Source organism: Eulemur rufifrons, chromosome 15 (genome assembly GCF_041146395.1).
Source record: "Eulemur rufifrons isolate Redbay chromosome 15, OSU_ERuf_1, whole genome shotgun sequence".
In the NCBI taxonomy this organism is placed as follows: domain Eukaryota; kingdom Metazoa; phylum Chordata; class Mammalia; order Primates; family Lemuridae; genus Eulemur; species Eulemur rufifrons.
The window spans coordinates 2,257,693-2,282,410 of NC_090997.1; the positions used below are offsets into that span (position 1 = coordinate 2,257,693).

The 24,718-nt window shown below is 47.0% G+C and overlaps 2 protein-coding genes across 2 annotated transcripts in view; both read right to left on the reverse strand.

Moving 5' to 3' along the window:
- Positions 1 to 3,591: 3,591 nt before the first annotated feature.
- Positions 3,592 to 24,718, reverse strand: part of LOC138395097 (class I histocompatibility antigen, Gogo-B*0101 alpha chain-like) — a 60,541-nt gene continuing 39,414 nt past the window's right edge. The window contains exon 8 of the mRNA XM_069487515.1: positions 3,592 to 3,656. Within this exon, the coding sequence (XP_069343616.1) occupies positions 3,652 to 3,656 (5 nt within the window). The 3' untranslated portion in view covers positions 3,592 to 3,651. The remainder of the gene's footprint in view (positions 3,657 to 24,718) is intronic.
- Positions 3,593 to 6,516, reverse strand: LOC138395098 (patr class I histocompatibility antigen, A-126 alpha chain-like). The gene is made up of 8 exons (XM_069487517.1): positions 6,427 to 6,516; positions 6,030 to 6,299; positions 5,531 to 5,806; positions 4,667 to 4,942; positions 4,432 to 4,548; positions 3,998 to 4,030; positions 3,814 to 3,859; positions 3,593 to 3,656 (listed from the first exon to the last, which is right to left on the reverse strand). The coding sequence occupies exons 1-7, from the start codon at positions 6,497 to 6,499 to the stop codon at positions 3,816 to 3,818; spliced, it is 1,089 nt and encodes a 362-aa protein (XP_069343618.1). The 5' UTR covers positions 6,500 to 6,516; the 3' UTR covers positions 3,593 to 3,656; positions 3,814 to 3,815.

A 24,718-nucleotide genomic window follows, 5' to 3' on the forward strand; every position in this document is an offset into this window, starting at 1 on the left:
CACATGGCAATATTGTGTAGAAATCGTTCACCTTTACATTCTGACAGCAAAGAAGGGCAGGCTTCGAGACAATTTCTCTTCTGATGCTCATTTAATTCATGTGGTGTACACCTATCCAGCTTCTTTACCTTGCCAATTTGTTTCAAATGATCCAATATCATTGCAATACTACTTTATGTGTAAATTAGAAAATTTTGGCTTCCCTTGTTTGCTTTAAAAAGTGAGAAATCAGTCTTGGGAATAAGGTCAGAGAGCAGCACTCAGAGATGTCTCTATGCAGAGCTGAGAGCCCATACCGGAACCTTCTGCCTGGCCTTAACCCTACAGTAGAAAGAACGATGCGAATCACCCAGCATCACGTCTCATAATTAACGACATTTGTTCTCCCTTTTCTTCCTGAGGGAAAAGAGGACATTGAGATGGGTGTAAGACCCTCCCTGGGCACCCTCTGGTCACGGCCTCAGGGCTCCAGTCTGGCTGGGCACTGGGCTTGCTGGTGGCACTTGGACAATACTCAGGCCTCTCCCAGGACCACCCACTCAGAGTGTCACGCACAAGAGCAAGGACTCGTGTGTTTACCAGGCCCTGCAGGGGGCTGACGCGCACACGAGGGGACCCTGCTCTGTGATCTTGCTGCGGACGTGAGACCTGAAGACCAGCAGCATCAGCTCCACCCTCGTCACCAACACGGGACCTCACGCTCCACTCCCGACTCTCTGTGTCTCAGCGCCACGTCCAGGGGACTCCTGCACACGGTACAGTCTGGGGCTCCCCGGTCTCCGTGCCTTCGGGACGCGGTGTCGGAGCTGTGCAGTCCGTCTGGGCGTGTGGTCGGATCGGGTCCTCAGCACTGGAGGCCCAGGGCTCAGTCCTTGTTCCCTTTCTCTTCTGTAGCCAGTCACTCCCTTGGCGACCTCATCCCTGCTCGAGGCTTTAAATATCAATCACGTGGTGTCACCCCCAAATATACTTCTCCAGCCCAGACATTTCTCCTAAAGTCCAGACTTGCTGTCCAGCTGCCACCCCAGCTCCCTCCCCTGCACTCTAGTGGCGCCTCCTCCCCTGAACACCTGCGACGCCCCCTCCTCACACACACCCCTGCCACAGTCCCCCCCTGCCACAGTCGTCCCCTGCCACAGTCCCCCTCTCCACCACGGCAGCTCCGTCCTTCCACTCACACAGCCCACACTGTGCGTGTCCTCCCGGACTCCTCTTCCTCACACCCAGACGCATCAGGAGACGCTGTGAAGTCCGTCTTCAAAACGGATCCAGAGCCCAGCACTTCCCTCCATTGTCAGCGCTCAGCCGCCACCCACAGCCTGGAGCCTGGAGCCCTGCCCTCCTGCCCTGCCCTTCTCCCTGCTCCTGCTCCTCCTGCCTCAGCTCTGTCCTCAGCACAGCAGCCAGACAGACCCTTTAAAAAGAGAAGTTGTACCAGGTCCTCTTCTGCTCAGAACTGTCCTCTAAGTCCCCATCTCACTCAGAGCAAAGGTCAGACCCTTCCCCCACCTTCAGGCCTCCCTGCTCGGCCCCACCTCTGAGCTCATCTCAGTTGCTGTCTGCGCAGCCTCCCGGCCTCCAGCTCCCCCACAGCACAGACACCTTCCTGCCCCAGCGCCTTTGCGCTGACGCTTCCCTGCCTGGAAGGACGTCCCCAGCATCCTCCAGACACTTCATCCTGTCCTGCAGAGCTTTCCTCAGAGCACGGAGCGTCCCTGCTCTCCCTCCTTTCCAACAAGGGCCACGCCGACCCCCAGCGCCACAGCCACCTTCCCTGTCCCCACACCCCGCACTCTGGGTCACCTTCCCCACAGCACTTACCACCTTCTACATAAACACTTTCCTTGTTTGCTCTGCTTGTGGAACACGGTCTGTCCCTTCCCACTGGAACACACGCTGCACAAGGCCGGGAATATTTCTGTTTTCACTTTAACCATGTTCCTCACATGCAGGGACAGTCTGTCACGTATCTGGCTGACAAATGACAGTTGAATGAAGGATCACTGTAGAGCACCTCCCTATTCTACACACAGGATCTTTATCAATGTAGCCTCAGGGCAAGTGCTGCTTTGTGCAGACACAGCACAGTGTCCTGTCACACTGACACTGTCCTCTCACGCTGACATCAGTGCCACCTGCGCTTTTCTCACCTGTGCTGTTGTCCCCCCTCCCTCCCACACGACCTTCCTGCTCACTGCAGCACACAGATGTTTCTCCCTGAGGAATAACCATCATCCTCCACTATGGGTCCACCTTTCCACACGAATATAGATCTAACCTTGAGTCTACTTTGTAAATCCATGAGTTTGGATTTGAGCCAGCGACAGGATTACTAGAACCAAGGGCAGGGATGGGGGTAGGTGGGCAGAGATAGAAACCTAACAGGAATTTATCTAAGATAAGAGATGGTGGGATCCGTCCTCTCTGCTAATTCCAGAACTGGGTTCCTTTACAAAGGTTGGGTGCAGCAACACGGACGGAACTGGAGGACGTTACGTCAAGGGAAATAAGCCAGACACAGAAAGACAGATATCGCGAGTCTCTCTCACATGTGGGAGCTAAAAAAACTGACCTCACAGAGGTGGTGAATAGAACGGCGGTTACCAGGGCTGGGATGGGTACAAAAATACAGTTTGATAGAAGGAATAAGATCTAGTGTTCGGTAGCACAACAGGGTGATTACAGTCAATAATTCACCATAGATTTCAAATCAACTAGAAGAGAAGATCTAGTATGTTCCCAACACAAAGAAACTATAAATGTTTGAGGTGAGGGATAGTCTAATCACCCAGATCTGATCGTTACACATTGCATGCTTGTACCGAAACATCACATGCACCCCATAAACATAGACAATTATCATGTATCCATAAAAATTAAAAATAAATAAAAAATAAAGGGATAAAAAGATTGGGGAAGAGACCGAAAACAGACTCCAGGAAGGAGCCCTAGGAGGGCAAGAGCTTGCCGAGTCTGAAAGTTCATCTTTTGATCCCACAGACTCCCGTGTGCGGGGGCTGCCCTGGGTGGTCTCTCAGCCTCTGTCATCACAGGTCCTGCTGCACAAGGTTCTACTGGGACAAGGACAACAGAGCAGAGAGGATGACCCAGCCAAGGGGTGACACATGGAGCCCATGAGGGACTGAGCACACACTGGGCACAGCCCCGTTCACACTCGGCTCCTGACAGCCATCTCCTGTCCCCACCTGCAGCAGACTCAGCACAGCAAACACACGGATTCTGGAAGGTTCTCAGGTCTTCCATTTATTTCCACTCTCAAATTTTAGGAAATGCCTCCTTTAATTAACTCATCAACCTCTCATTGCAAGAATTTGAGAAAACAGATTTATTTTCAATTCTTATTTTCAGTCGGGAAGTAGCTCAGTGCACAGCGACGGTGAGACAGGGATGGAGACGTCCCAGCCCTTCCTCGCTGGAACAGGAAAGGTGACTGGGCACAGGACACGGATCAGCGTGGCGGAGCGGGCAGGACACGGGGGTGCGCCGGCCTCTCCAGCCCATCACATTACGGGAACAGGGACGCAGAGTCATTCAGAGGCCTTTGCAGACAGAGAAGTCAGAGGCTGCTGAAGCCACACAGGGGAGGCGGGAACACGTCCTGCATCGCTCACTCCCACACAGGCAGCCGTCTCACGCTGCAGGAAACAATAATCAGGAAAAAATTCAAGTCGGTTTTGCTAAATGGTGACACTAGGAACAGCACATCATAGTCAAAATGTCCCAATCACAGAATCCCCACAGCCCAGCTGTGTCCCCCCAGCCCACCCATCCCATCAGGTCCCAGGCTCTCACCTTTACAAGCTGTGAGACACATCCGAGCCCTGGGCACTGTCGCTGTCTGGGATAGAACAGAACAGGACCCAGTCAGAGCCCACAGGAGATGCGGCTACAGGAGAATTATGGGGTGGGGGAGCTCCCCCATGGGGTCCTGTCTACTCTTTCCCAAAGGTCTCAGGGGTAAGTCCCCCATACTTACAGGCAGCCTGAGCGTAGCTCCCTCCTTTTCCACCTGTGGGAAGAAAATGTCCTGTGAGAAGCCAGGGAGGAGGCAGGGCCATGAGGTCCTAGAAAATCCCCCTAGTCTTGGACCCCAGAGAAGGTTCCAGAACTGTGACTAAAGATCTAGGGCAAGATTAAGAAGCACGAGGAAAGGAGGGACTGGACCAACTGCCCTCCTGGAGGTCTGTGCTTAGCAAGGACCTGTCCCTGTGACCTGCGACTTCTGGGATTCAGGTCCCCATTACCACAATCATCAAGGTGATAAATTTGTTCTTCACTTTCCATGTCCTTTGCAATAGGGCAAGTGTGAGCAAATAGGGCCCCTGAATGAGGCAGGGCACACTTCTGCCTGGACGTGAAACCCCCAGTGGGACAAGAAAACCCCGACCCCGACCCCCACCCCTTCCCCACCTGAGCTCTTCTTCCTCCACATCACAGCGGCGACCACAGCTCCAGCGAGCACAGCTCCAAGGAGAACCAGGCCAGCAACGATGCCCACCATGGGGACGCTGGGCTGGGAAGGCGGCTCTGGGAAAGGGCGGGAAGGTGAGGGCCTGACCCCAGGCTCAGCCCTGGCCCTGCTGAAGGGCTTCAGAAGGGCCCCTGCTTTCCCTGAGGAGAGACGTGACCCCCACCCCCTCCTTACCCCATCTCAGGGTGAGGGGCTCCGGCAGCCCCTGGTGCTGCACATGGCACATGTATCTCTGCTCCTCTCCAGACGGCACCGCCACAGCCGCCCACTTCTGGAAGGTTCCGTCCCCTGCAGGCCTGGTCTCCACAAGCTCCGTGTCCTGGGTCTGGTCCTCCCCATCCCGCTGCCAGGACAGTGTGATCTCCGCAGGGTAGAAGCCCAGGGCCCAGCACCTCAGGGTGGCCTCACGGTCAGAGATGGGGTGGTGGGTCATGTGTGTCTTTGGGGGAGCTGAGGGGAAGAATCAGAAAATTCAGGCACTTTGCATCCCTCATGGGACACTCCAGCAGGGCTCGTGTGACATCCTGACAATGCACAGGACAAACGGGGTGGGGGAGGGAGTGTGAAATCCAGACACCAGCCTGGACCCAGGGGACTGGGATAATCTCCTATTCCTTGGAAAGTTCTAGTCTCTGAGGGGGAGAACGAGGACGTCTGGTCCTGGCCTGAGTGGAGGCCGGCGACTCAGAAGGGCGGGAATCAGACCCCCAAGCACAGTGTGAGGCAGAGAACGAGGCCTGAGAGGAAAAGTCACGGTGCCCCCGGCTGCTGCAGGGTCAGAGGGGACCGCTGATCATATTCCAGGGACTGTCTTCCCCTCCATTCCCTGGGGACTCATCCCTTAACTGTCCCAGAGGGAAAGGCGGGTCCTCAGAGTCCCTCCCTGGTACAGGATCTGGACACCCAGGAGGCGTCTTCCTGCGCTGGACCAGAGGGAGGGCGACGTTCTAGCGTCGGTCCCATTTTCCTCCCCTCCTTGTGGGAGCAGAGCGGGGACATCTACAGGAGATGTGGGGGACGCCCCGCGGCCCCGTGTACCCGCGCGCTGCAGCGTGTCCTTCCCGTGCTCCAGGTATCTGAGGAGCCAGTCCACGCATCTGCCCTCCAGGTAGGCCCTCGCCTGCTCCGCCGCACCGGCCTCCTCCCACTCGCGCTTGGTGATCTCAGCCGCCGTGTCCGCCGCGGTCCAGGAGCGCAGGTCCTCGTTCAGGGCGATGTAGTCGGCGCCGTCGTAGGCGTACTGTTCATACCCGCGGAGGAAGCGACCCTCCGGCCCCACGTCGCAGCCAGACATCTCCTGGAAGGTGTGAGACCCTGGCCCCGCCCCCGCGGTCAGCCACGCCCACTCAGCCCCGCCCCCCACCCCACGCGGGGATTTTGGCCTAAACCGAAAATGAAACCGGGTGAAAGTCCCCGCGGGCTCGTCCGGGGTCGAAGGTCTAGGAGGGTCCCGCAGCTCGGGGTGACTCTCGGACCCGGAGACTCTGTGGGGGTGGGGAGGGGTCGTGACCTGTGACCCGAGCCCGGGGTCACTCACCGGCCTCGCTCTGGTTGTAGTAGCCGCGCAGGGTTCGCAGGCACACTTGGAAATTCTGTGCGTTGTCCTTGGCGCTCCGTGTCTCCCGGTCCCAATACTCCGGCCCCTCCTGCGCCATCCACGGCGCCCGCGGCTCCATCCTCGGACTCGCGGCGTCGCTGTCGAACCGCACGAACTGCGTGTCGTCCACGTAGCCGACTTCGATGTACCGGGGCTCCCTGTGGCCGGGCCGGGACACGGCGGTGTAGAAATACCTCAGGGAGTGGGGACCTGGGGGCGGGGAGGGGCTGAGACCCGGCCGACCCTCCTCCCGCGCGGCGCCCGGGTCCTGCGCCCCCGCCGGGCGGTCCCCTCGCTCCTCCCGCAGACGCCGCTTCCCCCGCGACCCCGCACTCACCCTCCCAGGTCTCAGTCAGGGCCAGAGCTCCCGAGAGCAGCAGCAGGAGAGTTTGGGGCGCCGTAACCCCCATCCTTGGGGTCTGGGGAGACGATGAGTCCGGGTAGGGCCGTGGGGACTTTATAACTCGGAACCGCGGCGACGCTGATTGGCTTCTCTGGAAACCAACACCCAATGGGAGCGAGAACTGGGGCCGCGTCAGCAGTATCCAGGAAGAAGGACCTGACTCGGGGTGGGAGAGGGACCCCGACCCTTCTCCTCCTGCACCGAGCGACGTTTGTCACACTGTCGCCCTGAGTCCCGGCCCACGAGCTGTCAGAGGAAACCAGGGAGAGACCCCCAGGCTGGCCCAGCCCCTGCCCCTTCTCTTCCCGCCCGGAATCCCTCTCCCTGAACTGGACTCGCTGCCTCCTACTCCTTTCCTCTCCCCATGGACTCTTCTAGAAGAAAACTCACCCCAGGGAACTTGATGCCAGAGTGAGCTCGCCCTGGGACTGGAGGTGTAGAAAGGGTGATTTTCTCTTTAAACCTGGAGAAGTTATGTCTAAATGCACCGCAGAGAGACTCTCATAGAGACCGGTTTCCTTTCTGCTTATTAACTACGGTGGGCAGCACAATCTTGGTAACCTCTGCAAAAAGATCAGGAATCTTTTTTCTTTTATGCTTGAGTATTTATTTTCTAAAGTTAGGATTAAATTGTTTATCTTCTGTAAGCAGAAGTTAGGTTTGGGGAATTCATGTCTGTGAAATGACAAAGATAATTTATTACAAATGGCATATCAGCCTTAATAAAGCTGGTTTCTTTTTAGAGACACTAGGTGAACTTGAATAACATATTCAGTAATGGAATGAGCTGGATTACTTGGGATAATTCTAAGAAATCACGGATCAGCAGAAGACTTTTCTACATTTAACATAATGTTTTATATTAAATTTGAATTTCATCAAATAGTATCAAAAAATTATATTCATATAAAGAATGCCTGTTATTGTTAGAGGACAAAGTATTTAAAGAAACAGAATGAGCAAGTTGCTCCCATTGTAATCCAATCAGATTTTTCTTTAGAAACAAATTAAAATCTCACAAAATAGAAATATCTACAAGAATCATGAATGCAGAATGCTGACCTAAATCTCGTAATTAAGTAACAGCCTCTCCTTTTTTAAAAGTACACGATAATGAAAAATATATGGAATGATCAGGAATCTAAGGTGTAAAAGAAGTGATTTTGGCTCCTCCGTATATAAATGTGTCTAAACGCGCAACAGTTACACTCACAACGCTCCCAAGTTTTCTCTCCCAGACAATGTGTCTTGGACTCTGAATTGCTGTATTTTAAAATTGTCCTCGTTCTACAGCCCTGAGTCTGTGTGTGAGAGTCCAGGACATCCCCTCATATAAAGAAGCACAATTTGTTACTGTCTGTTTCAGCCAGTTGTTCGACTTTAATCACTTCAAAGCTGCACGTGCTCGGTCAGAATGCCCCTCACGCCTTGCCTGTTTTCATGAATTATTCACATCTAAGCTGTGTGCATATTTTGGGGACACAGTTGGTATTTTTAACCTGATTAATATTAGGAGGCAATTAGCGTTTAGGCAGCTCCACAAATGTATTACTTAGGAAATACAGGCGGCTGGAACAGCAAGAGCGCATCATGGAGCTACACATGGGAGTAAGTACCGCCTGGGACGGAGGATCGGGAGCGGGTCCTCCGGAGATACCTGCCTGGGTGCCAGCTTCGCCTCTGGTGAGGAAGCTGCCATCAAGCTCGAGTGTGAAAACAAAGCACCCCTAGATGCACATGGAGAGCAAGTTCTACATTTTTTTAAATTAAAAAAAAAAGAAAAAAGGAAAAATTACCAAATACAAAGAACTCCCTGCTGGGCTCTGTAGATATGCATATTAAAATCTATAAAACACTGGGTTTAAATCTGAGAATTCTGCTCCTTTAGAACTCTCTCCCTCTGCTCCTGTTCCTCAGCTCCTGCCTCTCCAGCCCTTCCCTCTGTCCCTCTCATCCCACAGGCCCCTTCTCCCCTTAGTCCCACCGCCTCTCACTCCTGACCTGTGGCCCGAGCACTGTCCCCTCCCCTGCTGCCCACAGTGTCCTCCCCACAGTGGTCACAGTCCTGCTAACGTGAGTCAGGTCCTGTCATTTTTTCACTTAAAATGCTCCCATGGGTTGGTCTCACTCTTGCGAAGCCTCTGGAATGTAAGGCACATGGGCACTGGGGCTTTGGGCTGTTTTGGTCAAAGCTGTATCCCCAGTATGTAAAGACAAACCTGGTACATAGTAGGCACTATATTAATTTTTGTTGAATGAATAAATGAAATCTCATTGTCTTAAAATTTAATTTACTCACATAAAAGTCACAAATGAAAAAATACTAAAAAAGTTAGGAAAAATTTTATTTCATGCAACTATTACCTATCAGTTCATAAATTCATGCCAGTGGAAAAAATGCTATGTGCTTATCAGGCATGGTGTGGGTGTGTTCTCTGTTCAGGGTTTCACAAGGCTGTGTCCTCATCTTGAGGGTGGGGTCCTCCCCCAAGCTTATACGGAGCCTGTGGGCAGAGTTCAGTTTCTGGCAGTTGTAGGACTGAGGTCCCTGATTCCTTGCTGGCTGTCAGGGTGGAGGACGGGAAGGGCTGCTCCCAATTCCTGGTGCCCCCAGCAGTCTCTGCCACCCGGCCTCTCCAATTCCAAAGCCCAGAGTGAAGAAATGTCCTCACACTAAGTCTCTGTCACCCTGTGACTCTCATGCTCAGGAAGAACCCAGTCATTTAAGAGCTCACCTGATTAGGACAGTCCAATCCAGGATAATCCCTTGTCCTAAAGTCAACTGATTTGGGACCTTAATTGTTCCTGCAAATCCCTTCACAGCAGCACCTGCATTAGTGTTGATTGAGTAGCCGTAGGAAGGTGAATAAGCAGGGAGTGGTTATTGGGGACATCACGGAATCAGCCTAGCATGGCCTGGATCTTCCTTTTGTGTTCAGTTAGGTCATAGTTGGAAACAGAAGTTCAAGTAAATAGATGGCTGTGAGTGGTAATAAAATATACCCTATTTAGTCATAGCAATTCTTCTTACCTCCTAAAACCAAATGACATGTTTAATATCTTATAATTAATGTAGAGCAAATGAAAATTAAAGTGCCATAATTCATTCTCTCTCTGCAAATTCTATTAGTTACCTACTGCTGTGTATGCAATTACCTAAAACTTAGCTGCTCAAAACAACAAGCATTTGTCATTTCCCACAGTTTCTGATGGTCAGGAATCCAGGAGAGGTTTCCCTGAGCGCTCCTGGCTCGGGGCCTCTCACAGGGCTGCAGTCCCGCTGTCAGCCAGGGCAGTGTCACTGAGGGCTGGACTGGGGCTGGGGGTTCCATGAAACTCGGCTCACTCACGTGGCTGCCGGAAGGGGCCTCAGCTGCTTGTTGGCTGGTCCCAGGAGGCCTCAGTTCCTGCACATGGACCTTTGCACAGGGCTACGTACGACACAGCAGCTGGCCTCCCCAGAGCTCGTGACCCCAGAGAGTGAGGACCAAGGTGGAAGCCACAGTGAGTTTTGTCCTACACCAGAGTCACAAAGTATTACATCAGCGTTGCTCTGTCAGTGAGAAGTGAACCATTAAGTCCAGGCCACACTCACAGGGAGGGAATTGAGCTGCACCTCTGGGAGGGAGGGGTATCAGAGACTTTGCATGCATGTCAGAAGCAACATTAAAGTGATTGTTTCAGGATTTTGTAAATCAAATACTTTTTTCCTCTGATTATTTTTCTTTAATGCTTTAAACTTCTCTTTTCAAAGTAATGACTGAAGGTTTGAGACATCACAGAGCATTGAGTGCTGCATAAGAAGTTTGAGACAGAGAAGGGAGATACAACAATCTCTCTAAAAATTTCATGCAAATGCCTTTGATAATAATATTCTCTTCAGTAAGATGCTACAAAGTTGAGAACATGTAGTAGTTGGATCCAAGAGTTCCAAGACTTCAGTGCCGTAACAATAATGACTTTAAAATAATAACTATCTTTGTTTTTTTCCAAATAAGATTCAGAGCTGGGCACAGTGGCTCACACTTGCAATTCCAGGGACTCAGGAAGCTGTAGCTGGAAGATCACCTGAACCTGGAGTTTCACACCAGCCTGGGCAACACAGCAAGTCCCTGTATCTAAAAAGAAAGGAAAAGAAAAAGAAAGAAAGAAAGAATGATGCCGATGGCGAGTGAGGAAGAAAGGAAGGAAGGGAGGGGGGGAGGGACGGAGGAAGAAAATTTTCAAAATTGGTTTCTTAAGAATTCTCAAGATGCTGATTTTTTATTCAAACATCATCTTCAAAAATATTTCCCTAATTGAATTCCCTTTCCCTTAGAAAAATGTGAGTCTCAAACCTTGGTCCGCACACCTAGCTTAACATCGTGACAATTTTGGTTGATGCAGGAGGAAGAAATGGTTAACTCCAATCTAGGCACTAGGTTTTTTGAAAACTAGCTGTTCAGTAAGCATCCTATAATACATTTAATATATTTCATGGTGTTTTTTAATGAGACGTGGTTGAAATGATTCAGGCACCACATGATTCTCAAAAGCACTGTGACCCTGTGCTTCTAAAGTTTTTTCCAAAGCAGCTCTATTGTGTTTTCCATTCATATTTTCTATTCCATCCCTGGTTATTCTTTTTTTTTTTAATAACTCCTAAGAAAGATACTGTTTGTTCTTTTATAATGTTTTCCTATTTAATTTATCTTGATCAGCAATGTGATTTTCCAATTCTGTAACAGTATAATTCAGTTTTAAGTGTGCTAAAATGTAAGTAAGACATCAAATCCTTTGCGAGATGGAATTGCCTTGCTCATCAGATTGAACACTGGGTACCAGAGAATCCATAGAGGTGCCAGTAAGCCAAGGACCAAATGACCTATTTCTAGCCAGGGCTATTTCATGATGTCCTGGTCCTCTCTGTCACATGGTGCATCACAATCAGCTGTGGCTTTGTTCCAACATGAGTAGTTCTTGCAAAGGATTCTTGCAATGAATTTTGGTATTTTCTTTTCTCTTTCATTTACAAAAATTATTCAAAAATGCATCCCAAGCTGCAGTTTGAAAAATTCCAGTTTTAGGAGTTATGATCAAGTAACTACTTGGGCACCCGCCACTGGCAAAGAAACAGAACCTATGAAGCCGCCATGGGCTGCTGCCCAATCCTGATCCCAGAAGGGTCATCCGAGTCTTCATTTCTCTAAATATTTTTATAATACTTGTCTATATCCCCAAAACAAATATCAGTTAGTTTTACCTGTTTTTTTATTTCAGAATACTACGGGGGTACAAACGTTTTGCTTACATACGTTACTTTTGTATAGTTTTAGACAATGTTATAAGGTGCATATCTCCCAGTCAGCATGCATTGTACCCATTAGGTGCAAATTTACCCATCCCCTCCTCCCTCTCCCACCTTCTTGATTTCCATTGAATTTTACCACCATATATATACGTGACTGTTGATCATTAGTTCCAATTTAAAGGAAAGCAGCTGTGGTGTTTCTTTTTCCATTCTTGCGATACTTCACTTAGGAGGATAGTCTCCAGTTCCATCCAGTTTGTTACAAAAGGTATCACTTCACCATTTCTTTAATGGCTGAGTATTTCTCCACGGTATACACATGCCACATTTTATTAATCCAGTCATGTATTGATGGGCACTTGGATTATTTCCACATCTCTGAAATTGTGAATTGTGCTGCTATAAACATTCTGGTGCAGATGTCTTTTTTATAGAATGTCTTTTTTGCCTTTGGGTAGATACCCAGTAGTGGGATTGCTGGGTCAAATTGTAGGCCAACTTTTTAGTTCTTTGAGGTGTCTCCATACTACTTTCCATAGAGGTTGTCCTAGTTTGCAGTCCCACCAACAGTGTGTAAGTGTTCTTTTCTCTCCACATCCATGCCAGCATCTGTTGTTTTGAGACTTTTGGATAAAAGCCATTCTCACTGGAGATAGGTGATATCTCATTGTGGTTTCGATTTGCATTTCCCTGATGATTAGAGACATTGAGCATTTTTTCTTATATTTATTGACCATTATTCTATCTTCTTTTGCAAAACTTCTGTTCATGTCTTTTGCCAACCTTTTAAAGAGGTTGTTTGATGTGTTCTTGCTGATTTGCTTGAGTTCTGTGTAGATTCTGGTTATTAGCCCTTTATCGGATGTATAGCATGCAAGTATCTCCTCCCATTCTGTAGGCTGTCTAGTCACTGTATATTGTTTCCTTGTCTGCACAGAAGTTTTGTAATTTAATCAGGTCCCATTTATTTATTTTTGCTGTTGCTGTGATTGCCTTGAGGTCTTCTTCATAAATCCTTTGCCTAGGCCAATATCTATAACAGTTTTTCCAACCTCTTCTAGAAATCTTACAGTTTCATGCCTTAGGTTTAAATCTTTTATACATTATGAATTAATTTTTGTGAGTGGTGAGAGGTGGGGATCCTGTTTCAGTCTTCTACATGTGGCTATCCAATTTCCCAGCACCATTTATTGAATAGGGATTCTTTTCCCCAGTGTATGTTTTTGTCTGCTTTGTGAAAGATCAGATGACTATATGAGGATGGTTTTATATCTGGGTTCTCTGTTCTGATGCATTGCTGTGTCTCCACTCTTGTGCCACTCCCATGCTGTTTTGGATACTATAGCCTTGTAGCATAGCTTGAAATCTGGTAAGGTGATGCCTCCCTATTTATTCATTTTGCTTAAGGTTTCATTGGGTGTTCAGGGTCTTTTCTGGTTCCAAGAGACTCCTGGAATTGATAAATAAATTCAGCAAAGTCTCAGGCTACAAAATCAATGCACACAAATCAGTAGCATCCCTGTACACTGGCAACAGTCAAGCTGAGAATCGAATGAAAGACTCAGTACCTTTCACAATTGCAAAAAAGAAAATAAAATACCTGGGAATATATTTAACCAAGGAGGGAAAAGACCTCTACAGGGAGAACTATGAAACACTGAGGAAGGAAATCACAGAGGATATAAACAAATGGAAAAACATAACTTGCTCATGGATCACACAACATGGTTGTTAAAATATCTTTAGTACCCAAAGTGACTTACAGATTCAATGCAATCCCCATTAAAATACCAACATCATTTTTTGCAGATCTAGAAAAAATAGCTTTGCCTGTTTTTAAACTTCCTGTACACTGAACTCATACTTCATGTATCCTTCTGTGACACACACTACATGTAATGGAGTTAGCCCTGATGTGCGAGGTTGCCATTCATTTTTTACTGCTGAAGTTTTACATTTTATAATTATACCACAATTTCGCTGATTTCCTGTTGTTGATTTCAGTTCTTGCCAGAAACATTGGTGTGTGTGTCTCCTGCACACGTACAGGGCACACAGGCAAGGAAGTCCCCAGAGGATATGCTCAGGAGGACGATGGTGGGATTATATGGTGTGAGTACTTTAACCATACTGGATAAGGCTAATTTTATTTCCAAAGTACTTGTACCAGTTGAACTTTTACCAGGAATGTGTCAGAGTTTAGGTTGCCCATGTGTTCTCAAAACACTCAGGCAGAAGTGAAGAATGAAGAGTTTAAAGGCACTGTCTTGGCTTCAGAATTACCTGGCGTTTTTCCTCAGACTCTATTCATAACTTCCTTTTCTTACTTTGATTCCACATTCCATAGAATTATACTTTTATCCTATAGATCTAGGTAATGCTTCCTTTTAGTATAACCACATAGAGTAATTTTATATGTTAGGAATCTTTCAAAATAAAAAGGAAAGAGTGGAGGGAGGGACAGAAGGACAAAGGAAGGGAAGGAAGGAAGGAGAAAAGATAAACTAAAATAAAGAACAGGAGAGGAATTGGAAACAGCAAGTATAGCTCACATTATCAAAATGCAAGGAAATAACAGAAACGTAGATAATACCTGTGGAATATTAGAAACTTAAGAGAGCTTTATTAGGTATCTATTGATATGTAACAAACTAGCTCAAAATTTAGAGGCTTAAAACAACAAACATCTATTAACTCAAGGGGATAATACAAAGACCAGCACAATGGAGCCAAGGGAGGTGGGGGAAGTTGGATGAAGAGAAGGATTTTACAAGCTGCGATAAGTAAGAGGTCACGTACGTGCAGATGGAAATGACTTTGTTAGTCCGAGTCCTCCAAGAAGCAGATGACAAGGTGGGATTAAACTCAGCAGCATCTATGAGGGGACGCACCTGTCAGAGAACGTGGGGAGGAGCCGGACACCCTGGGGAAGCCGCAGACGCAGGCCCAGGTCTGAGCCCACGTGATGGACAGAAGGAGAGAAGTTTGTTGGACTCACCCTAGACCACAGGAAACCTAAGGGGAGTTGAGCAAGCCCATGTAGGAGTCCCTGTGTCCCAGGAATGGGCCTGCCTCAGTGTCCCTGCTGTGACCCGTCACTAGCTGGGGACAGCCCGTGGGCAGCAGGGCCTCTGCACCAACGCTGCTGGGATTTCAGAGCACAGGAGCGGGGCCCTTGGTACAGTCCCTGGGGGTGTGACTCAAACCTTCTTCCTGAGGGGTCTGGGCCCTTGGAAATCAAACCCCCTCAGGCTGGGTTGCTGGATGGTTCTGCACACACTTATGATGGGACAAGGGGAACCCCAAAGCCCCAAGTGGATCCTGGGTTCCGCACACACTCCTGCCCCTCTGTGTGAAGCAGCCCTGCCTCCTCCTGGGGGTCAGGGTCCCTCCCCCCTGCCTGGAGAGGAGGGGGCTCCTCTTCTCACCTGCTGGTCTCTGGGCACACACTGCCCAAACTGCCCTGGTGGCCACTGTAATGTGTAGCTCAATGGCTCTCGTTTGTCCCCTTGTCAGAGTGGCCCCTCTGGGAGCCCAGGACCTGCTACGCTGCAGAGCCAGAGCTGCGGAGATGGGAAGTGCAAATCCCCAGTGGCCGAGTCTCAGTGACGGTGCACGGAGCCACCCCCGCCTCCACCTCTTGGTGTCTGAGCCCACGTGTCCTTCCTGCTGAGATCACAGCGCCCTAGAGAGGTCTCTGGTTCCATAAGTGCACTGTGTCCTGACAGATGGCACCCAACCCTCAGAGTGTGTCCTCAAGGCTGGCACTGGGCTGTGCCCTTGCAAGGCCTGTGCAGGGCTCTGTGTGGCCGGCAGCCCTGGGCGGTGCAGACTGGGGCATGAGCAGTGGGTCCCCTGGCCACGGGCCAGGCTGCCCCTCCTTCCCTGTGCAGGGGGTCCCTGATACGGTTTGAATGTTTCTCCTTCCACATTTAATGTTGGTCCCCAGTGTTGGAAGTGAGGTGTGGTGGGAGGTGTTTGGGTCATGGGGGCATTTGTCTTATGAATGGCTTGGTGACCTCCCCGAGGTAATGTGTGAGTTCTCCCGCCATTAGTTCATAGGAGAGCTGGTTGTTGAAAGGAGCCTGGCACCTCCTCCTCTGTCACTCTCTTGTCATGTGACACGCCTGTCCCCTTTGCTTGCTGCCTTGACTGGAAGCTCCCTGAATCCCTGACCAGAAGCAGGTGCTGGCGCCATGCTTCCTGCTCGGCCTGCAGAGCCATGCACCAAATACACATTTATTCTTTACGAGTTCCCCAGCCTCAGCTATTTTCTTTATAGCATCATAAAATGGACTCATACAGAGAATTGGCACCAAGGAGAGGGCCACTGCTGTAAGTTACCTGAAAATGTGGGAGCAGCTTTGGAACTGGGTAGCGGGCAGAGGTTGGAAGAATTTGGAGGGCTCAGAAGAAGACAGGAAGACGAGGGAACGTTTGGAACCTCTTAGAGACTTCTTACATGATTATGACCAAAACACAGACAGAAACATGGATGGTGAAGGCCAGGCTGGTGGGGTCTTAGATGGAAATGAGAATCTTATTGGGAACTTGAGCAAAGGCCACCCTTGTTACATCTGTTACCAGAAAAAACCCAGACTCTGTAAAATAATTTTAGGGAGGTTTATTCTGAGTCGAACATGTATGACCATGGCCTAGGGAGCCACACCCAGGAAGTCTTGAGCAAGTGGTCCTGAGGTGCTTGGGTTACAGTTCGGTTTTATACATTTTAGACAGTCAGGAATTGCAGGTAAAATCATAAATCAATACATGGTGCACATTGGTTTGGCCTGAAAAAGCAGGACATCTCGAAACAGGGGCTTACAGGTTATAGGTGGGTTCAAAGATTCTTTGATTTGTGATTGGTTAAAGAAATAAAGCTTTGTCTGAAGACTTGCAATGTTTTCAGATAAGGAAGTCTGTTAATCAGAGACAGGCCACAGTATACCCACTCCAGTGATCTGTTAAGCAAACTGATGGACTGCAGGTGATTTGACCTTTTCCCCGCATGGCCTCCCATCCTCTTAACATCTTAGTATCTTCTTGTCTGAAGTGTCTGACCTCCCTTTCCTTCATGGCCACGAACGCAGAGTAAGGTTTGTCTGGGCTCTCCTTGACCAAGAGTGGGCCATTCAATCGAGGGGGAGGGTTAGGATTTTATCTTAGTTCAGAGTTCTCCCCTTTTGCCCAAGGTTTGCCAGAGGCAGCACCAATGGCCCAACTTTGGTTTCATGCCATGCTGCCAGGTGGAGTGGCTGCCTGCCCCAGGTCCACCCAGGCCCTCAGTGGGGGCCCTGTGGCCCAGGGACTTAGAGCCCAAAGGCTTACAGCCAACTGAAGGTTCAGGCCAGACAGGATGGAGGTGGGCAGGCACCCTCAACCCTTTAAACCTTTTAAGCAACAGGAGAGCAAAACCCAAACACAAAAGCAAGGTTACAAAGTTAACTTCTCTGTAGTGTTGAGCTACTGTAATCTTCGGTTTAGTTGGAGACCTGTAACAATTGCTATACAGAACATAAGCATTTTGTTAAAACTATTTAAGTTCAGGAATTTAGAGACCTTTGTTGTACTGTAATATTTTTCAATATCTTTAGTCATTTATCCTAAATTGGCCAATAATTCCTTATTACATCTCTTTTTCCATAAGTGGAACGACTATATCAGAACCTTTTGCCCCCAGGTACCTTGATACCTTCTCAGTGACGCTCCCGTAAGTCTCTGGGAAGCAGGATTCTGTACAGTTGGGAATGGGTTGAAAGGGGCCACATAAGGGCCCAAGAGGCAAAGTCCCCCAGTTTGCCAACTGTTTAGACATCTTCTCCCTGTCCTTGATTTGGAGGATGTGAATTAACTTTATGCCTTGAAATCAGCCCTTCCAGTCTCACATGCCCACCCCTGCCCTGACAGTCCCTGGGCCAGAGGGAGGATGTTTGTGTAGTTTCAGCCCCAGGCACTGGCCATGGGGAACAGATTGGGCCCAGTGGGATTGAATAATTTTCAAATTCTGGTGCTAATAGGTAAACTTTGTCATTTGCTTAATTTTTTGTCTTGACTCTGGATAGCAAAGCAAAGAATAAGTAATGTTTTAAGCAAAAGCCATAAAACAAATGTTAGTCCTCTCTTAACTTAGCCCCATGTAATTAACTCTTGTTCTGTTTGAAACTGGTTAGCAATCCTCATGAATACACCAGCTTTTTAAGTAAACTCCTAGAAATTTTTGCCTAGTGCAAGTGTACAATTTTTGAAGTTATCAGAAACCTGTATTTGAGAGTATTTATCATTGTTTTTTCCATGATTTTTCTTAAAGAAGAAGAAAAATTTTTACTGGAGCTTTTTATAAGTGTCTTTTTGGAAAGAATCAAAGTAAAACCAACTTTGTGGTTGACAAAAGTTTTAGAATACCCATGGTTAAAGACACAAAAGAAATTTGATTATTTCTGTGGAATATAACAATTTAACATAATAATCTTAAGTACTACTGAGAACATATACCAAGCCACCTCAGAATTTTAGGAATCTCATACAAGTTTCAACACATATTAACAGCATATTTACATAAATGGTGTAACCCAGGGAAAGTTAAATGCCATTTCATATTTGACAATGTTTCTTGTGTAATTTAACACATCAAATAAGTCTAATATGAGGTATGTCTCTCTTGGACTTTCAGGGGCCCTCATATCAAAAATTAGTTTGAGGCGATTTGAAATTTTGATTTTGGAAAGCCTGTCAAATATCAATGGTTTACATTACTTGCTCAGAATAGAATCAAGGTCACTACAAAATGATGGTCATTCACTTAACCAGGAGTGACGGTCATCAAATGCTTCAAAGGCAATACAGGAAGTTACATGGAGGTAACACCCTTAACCCTTTTAAAGTTTTTTTAGTTAATCAAAACCTTAATAAAGACAAAACAGAAATGATTCTGATAAAGCATAAAATGGTTGTTTCTTTTAGGCCAGTTTCCCAAAGCGCAAAGAAAAACTTCTCTAGTGTGATTGTTTCTTTTTCACGGAAGCTCATTTAGACAACTTGGGAGTCAAACCTGATGGAAAGGGCACTTGAGTTAATCACACACAGCCAGCGTGTGTCCGGGGCCCTGAGGGCACAGTGTGTTACACAGGAAAGTGAATAGACAACCTAGCACCTTCAGTAGGGAACAAATGACTCTTAGCCACAGCATGAGAAGTTTTTTACCATACTAAATAATCCAAACATATCAAGAAAAGCCAAGCATAGAATTAAGTTACACTGTAGGCAAACGTTGTTTTTCTAAACCTTTAAGATAAAACATTTTAGTTTCAGGTCAGAACAGACTTAGAACCAGAGTGGGGGAAAAACAGGAGCTGACAAAAAGTCCAAGCAGAGAAAAAGCTGAAATTGGTGAGATGCAGCCAAAGTTGAACATTGAGATATGTCTGGGAAACTTTACAAAGAAACAGGCTATAGAATTAAAATCAAAATGTCTTGGAATGTCATTAAGAGCAAATTAGTACTTTAGGAAAACTTTGTTGTTTTAATTAAAAACTTTTCCTTTTAGTTACATCAACTTAATCACATACAAAATTCTTTTGTAAACTCCCATTTATGAACCTCATTACAACTCACACAGACCATCTACCACATGCTTGGCCTTTCTGTTTTGTCTTAAATTAACAGTTATTTTATTTTAGGACAAAAACTGACCCTACAAGATTCTTCTGAATGCAAAATTATTTTCTTTTCTGTTAACATTTAACCTTCTTTCCCAAAAATACATCTTTATATCCATAATTTTTATATCTCTTTCTTCTACTTATTGATTCCTTTCAGCCTCGTTTCATTTCCTTTCTAAATTCATATTTTGAATTAATCTTTAAATATCTTTTGAATTAGACAAAATTATTTTTTCTTAAAGAACACATTTTGGCCGGGCGCGGTGGCTCACGCTTGTAATCCTAGCACTCTGGGAGGCCGAGGCGGGTGGATCGCTCGAGGTCAGGAGTTCGAGACCAGCCTGAGCAAGAGTGAGACCCCATCTCTACTAAAAATAGAAAGAAATTATATGGACAACTAAAAAAAAATATATATATATACAAAAAATTAGCCGGGCATGGTGGCGCATGCCTGTAGTCCCAGCTACTCAGGAGGCTGAGGCAGGAGGATCGCTTGAGCCCAGGAGTTTGAGGTTGCTGTGAGCTAGGCTGACGCCACAGCACTCACTCTAGCCCGGGCAACAAAGCTAGACTCTGTCTCAAAAAAAAAAAAAAAAAAAAAAAAAAGAACACATTTTATGTCTTTTTTATAATTTTTTAATCAAAAGCATATCTTACATATTTATTTTGGCTTACTTTATACATACTATTACATACATTAACCTGAAATTTTAAGTCCCAGTAACCTAAACTTTAGGGAAAACCTAGGAAGCAAGAAATCTTTAATTGGCATATATCAATAATTTGTAGATGAAAATCATTTTATATTGTTTAGGCATGTATTTCCCTATAACATAATTTTACTGTCAGTTGGAAATGACCCAGGTGTTTAATAAGTACCTATTATTTATTTTATTATAACTTTAAGTTTTTAAATTACATGGAAATTATATTTATAAGCATTTATCCCACTTACATTTGCCTATTTATTTTTAGCAATTTACTGAGAATATCTATGAAAACTCAGACAAAGCTAGGTGTCATTTTGTTATGGTCTGAGACGCGAGAAATGACCACCTAAAGACCGAATTGAGCCGAATCAGGAGTCTTTATTGGCTGGCCAGCGACTACCCTTTGTACCGCCCAAAGGTGGCACAGAAAGCAGCAGGGAGCCTTTGAAACAGAAAGTTTTTATATTGTAAGTTTGTGGGTGGACAATTACTAAGACAGAGCAAGCACGCGTACAAAAAGCCTCGAGTAAGCATTATATCATTTTCTTATCTTTGGTGTAACAGGACCTGGGCAGTTTGGGCTGTGGGCCATATCTTGTTCATGCAAAACACGAGTGTTGTAATAGCTTCACGCAAAACGTGGGGGCTGTAATCATTTTACACAGAACGTGGGTGTTGTAGTCACTTAGGAATTTCTGTGTTGGGGGTAGCAAGCAGGAGCAAGCAGGTTTTACAGAAGCAGAATGGCAGATTAATGATTTTTCGGCGAGAAACTCAGACTGTAACATTCCCCACTGGTTTTTAGGAGGAATCAAATCATTGATTCTTTGGCATTAACATCATAGACGCGTTGATAGTGGGTTTGGAGGACCATAAGTTTGACAGCTTGAACTCTTTGTTTAACATAAGAAATTAGGCTGTTTATGATGCAGAGGCCAAGGAGCAGTGTCAGCAGAATGGGAATAACTGGTTTTGTTATGGCTGACAAAAGTGTTGTCGTCCACAGGGATTACGAATGTTAGAGATGACAAATGCTTTTAAACTTACCCCCCCCCTTTTTGGGTGTTTATAGCATTGTCAAATATATTAATATGTATTGTTAAAAATGATTTTACAAACGATCTATTTCAACCTTTTTTTGGCTAGCTGCACCACCCTGCCCTTCACATAAATGTTTTAAGTAAATAAGGTGCATAGCTTATGTCTAAGGATTTATCTTTTAAATATGGAGTGGAATTTTGTGTTTAAAGGGCAGTCTTTTCTCCCAGCCCAAGAAGAGGGGGAGGAGGCCACTCAGAGAGATGTCTTCAGAGGCAGCAGAGGGGCAGGGAACTTGGACAGGCTCTAGCCCAGCCTTTGCTAATGCTTGTCCGGGCCTGCCTAATTATGACAGTGTCATTTATTGTCTTTGTAAGCACCTAAGTGTAGTTTATAGGCTGGTGTGGGGTGTCGTCTGCTGGATTAAAACAGATAACTAGGAGGAACCAGAGGAGTCTCTGGAAAGTCTTATCTTTAGTGGGTCCTCGGTGGGCCGGGCGATCCATTTCTTGGGGAGTTGATCTGGGGTTGCCTTTTTGATCCGCATGTGGTGGATCCAGTGGTGCTTTCCGGCAACCTTCTCGGCTGTTGGCGTGGTGAGGATCACTGGCAGGGGTCCAGTCCATCTGGCCTCTAAGCTGGCAGGCTGAAGTTTTCTTATCCAGACGAGGTCTCCAGGAGTGGGGTTTTGACCTGAAATAGAGCTTTCTCGGGAGTGGGGTTAGTCGGCTGAACATGATTTTAACATGGGGTTATGCCTTTAACATAACGAGTACATCTGGTTTTTAGCAGGGCAAAGGGAAGGAGGCTTATCCCGTCTGCACCAGTCTCTAGCTCTAATTTGTTTAATGTTTTTAAAGTTTTATTTATCCTTTTTATGTGTCCTGAATTCTGAGGCCTATAAGCACAGTGTAATTTAATAATTGAGTCGTTTGGGCGATGAACACCGGGCCATTGTCGGATCCCAATGCAAGTGGGGGGCCAAATCGGGGAACAATTTCAGTCACTAACTTTTTTCAACTACCTGTGCTGTCTTTGACATCATAGGAAAAGTTTTTGCCCATGTAGAGAAGGTGTCAATGAATACAAGCAAGTAGTGATATCTGTATTTGCCTAATTTTATCTTTGTAAAGTCCACTTTTCACTGTTCCCCCGGGGCTTGTCCCCTTAACCTGGTCCCGGAGGGGGGATTAGTCCTTTTACCTGAATTGACTTGTGCACAGGCGAGCATCTCGTTGTTACCTGCTGGGCCATCTGATGTAGCCAGGGAATGTAGTAGTCCCTCTGGAGAAGTTCAGTTAACTTGGTGTTGCCACGGTGCGTGTTCTGATGTATTTGCTTGATTAGGTCTTGTCCTAGGTAAACACCTATGGGATTAAGACCCTATTGTCCGGGAGGATTTTCCAACCTCCTGAATCAGTTTTAGTCTTCAGGGCTTTTCTTAATTTAACTTTCTCTTTGGTGCAGTTTGGGCAGTTTGGCAGGAGCCGTTCTGGCAGAACAGGGAGAATTTGGAGAGGCCCCACTGGTTTTTGTGTGACTTCTTTGGCTGTCACGTCAGCAAAAAGTATTGTCTGTCACCACTAGGGAGTCAGTCCTTGCTCTTGATAAAGTGTCCCATGTATATGTGTGATTGTAAAGGCTCTCCCTGTCTTAGGGCATGGGTCAGGGCTATGAGTTCAGCCTTTTGGGCTGAGGTGAGCCTGTGCCCAGATAACCTGGCCTGCAGTTACTACAGCCGCCCCTGCGTACCTGACTCCTTCTGAGACGTAGCTGCTCCCATCTGTGTACAATTCTTCATCGGGCTCCGGCCATGGGCAGTCAGTGAGGCCAGCTCTTAGGTTGGGAAGAGACTCGAGCATTTTGAGACAGTCATGGAGTGGCTCTCATGGCTCATCATCCGGGAGCAGGGTGGCAGGGTTGAGGGAGGCTGTCTTTAGGAACTGGATTCTGGGGGGATCTAGCAACAGCACCTGATAGTTATGTGGGAGTTTATGTGGGAGTTATATGGGGTGGGCTTTTAGTAGAGCCTCCACCGAGTGGGGGGCAATTATACACAAGTCCTGCCCCAAAATGAGCTTGGAGGCTTCCTTTGCCAAGATGATGGTCGTAGCAATGGCCTGCAAGCAGCCTGGCCAGCCAGATGCTACAGGGTCCAGCCTTTTAGACAGGCATGTAACCAGTGTGTTTCAGGGTCCTAGTTTTTGAGTTAGGACCCCTTTAGCTATCTCTCAGTTTTCAGCAACATATAACTGGAAAGGCTTGGTCAAATCAGGCAAGGCCAGTGCAGGGGCACTCACAAGTGCCTGTTTGAGGCTCTTGAAGGCTTTAGCCTCGTTTTCAGTCCAGATCAGAGTGCCCCTCTTTCCCCCTATGCTAGCATACAGGGGTTTGTTATCTCAGCAAACTCGGGGACCCAGAGTCTGCAGTACCCCACTGCCCCCAGGAACTCTCGTACTTGTCTCTTTGTTTGGGGCTGTGGGATCTTTAGGGTGGCTTAATTTTACTGGTGGAGAGGGTTTGTTTGCCTTTTTTTAGTTCGTACCCTAGATAGGTTGCTGTCTGGGTACAAAGCTGAGCCTTTTTAGCTGGAACATGGTAGCCCAACTGAGTTAATTCTGTTAGCAGGGTCCTCAGTAGCCCTTTTATATGTGGCGTGATCCTTGGTGGCTCTGGTGTCTATCAGAAACTCTACAGGTTTGTCCCCCACATTCAGAGTTACCTTGGGCTCCTGGGGGCTTATCAGAATGAAGCCCCGGCCCCATCAGTCTGTGTCCTCCATGAAGACCCGCACAGGCTTAGCCACCTCCTGCTTTCAATGAGGACATTTATTTTCTCAGTGACCATGTTCTTTGCAGTAGGCATATTGGTCATGGCTTAGGCTGGTCTTCCTTCTAGTATCCCCTCTGGTCTTTTGGGCCTCTTGCCTTTTTCAGTTTTATATCTTTCTTGTTTTACCATAGTAGGTACGAGAATTTTGGCCATCTTTTAGACTGGGCAGTCCCAGGATCCTCTCTGTTGTTATAACTCTTTTGGGCAATTTCTATTAACTCAGGCAGCAATTTTTCTCAAATCCTTCTAATCTCTGCAGCTTTCTCCTAATGTCTGGGACCAACTGAGTGGCAAAGTCAATATTAATGGCACATCTATTCTCTGGTGCCTCTGGGTCTATGGGAGTATACAGGCAGTAAGCTTCAGAAAGGCGTTCTAGGAACACTACTGGGGACTTGTTAGGTCCCTGTATGGTCTCGCTTACCTTGGACAGATTAGTCGGCTTTTTAGCCACTGCCCGTATGCCTCCTAGCAGAGTTTGGCGATACTAATCGAGAGCCTCCTTACCTCATTTCTCATTTGGGTACCAGTCCGGGCACGTGGTGGGGAAAGCAAATGCAGGTTGCCCATCAGGGCCAGGGATTGTCTATGGAGACAAAACTCTTAGAATAGCCATGGGTAGAGATACAGTTGACAAAGTTGGTTAATTTTATGGCATACAACAATGTAACAGAATAACCATAATGATTACTGATAAT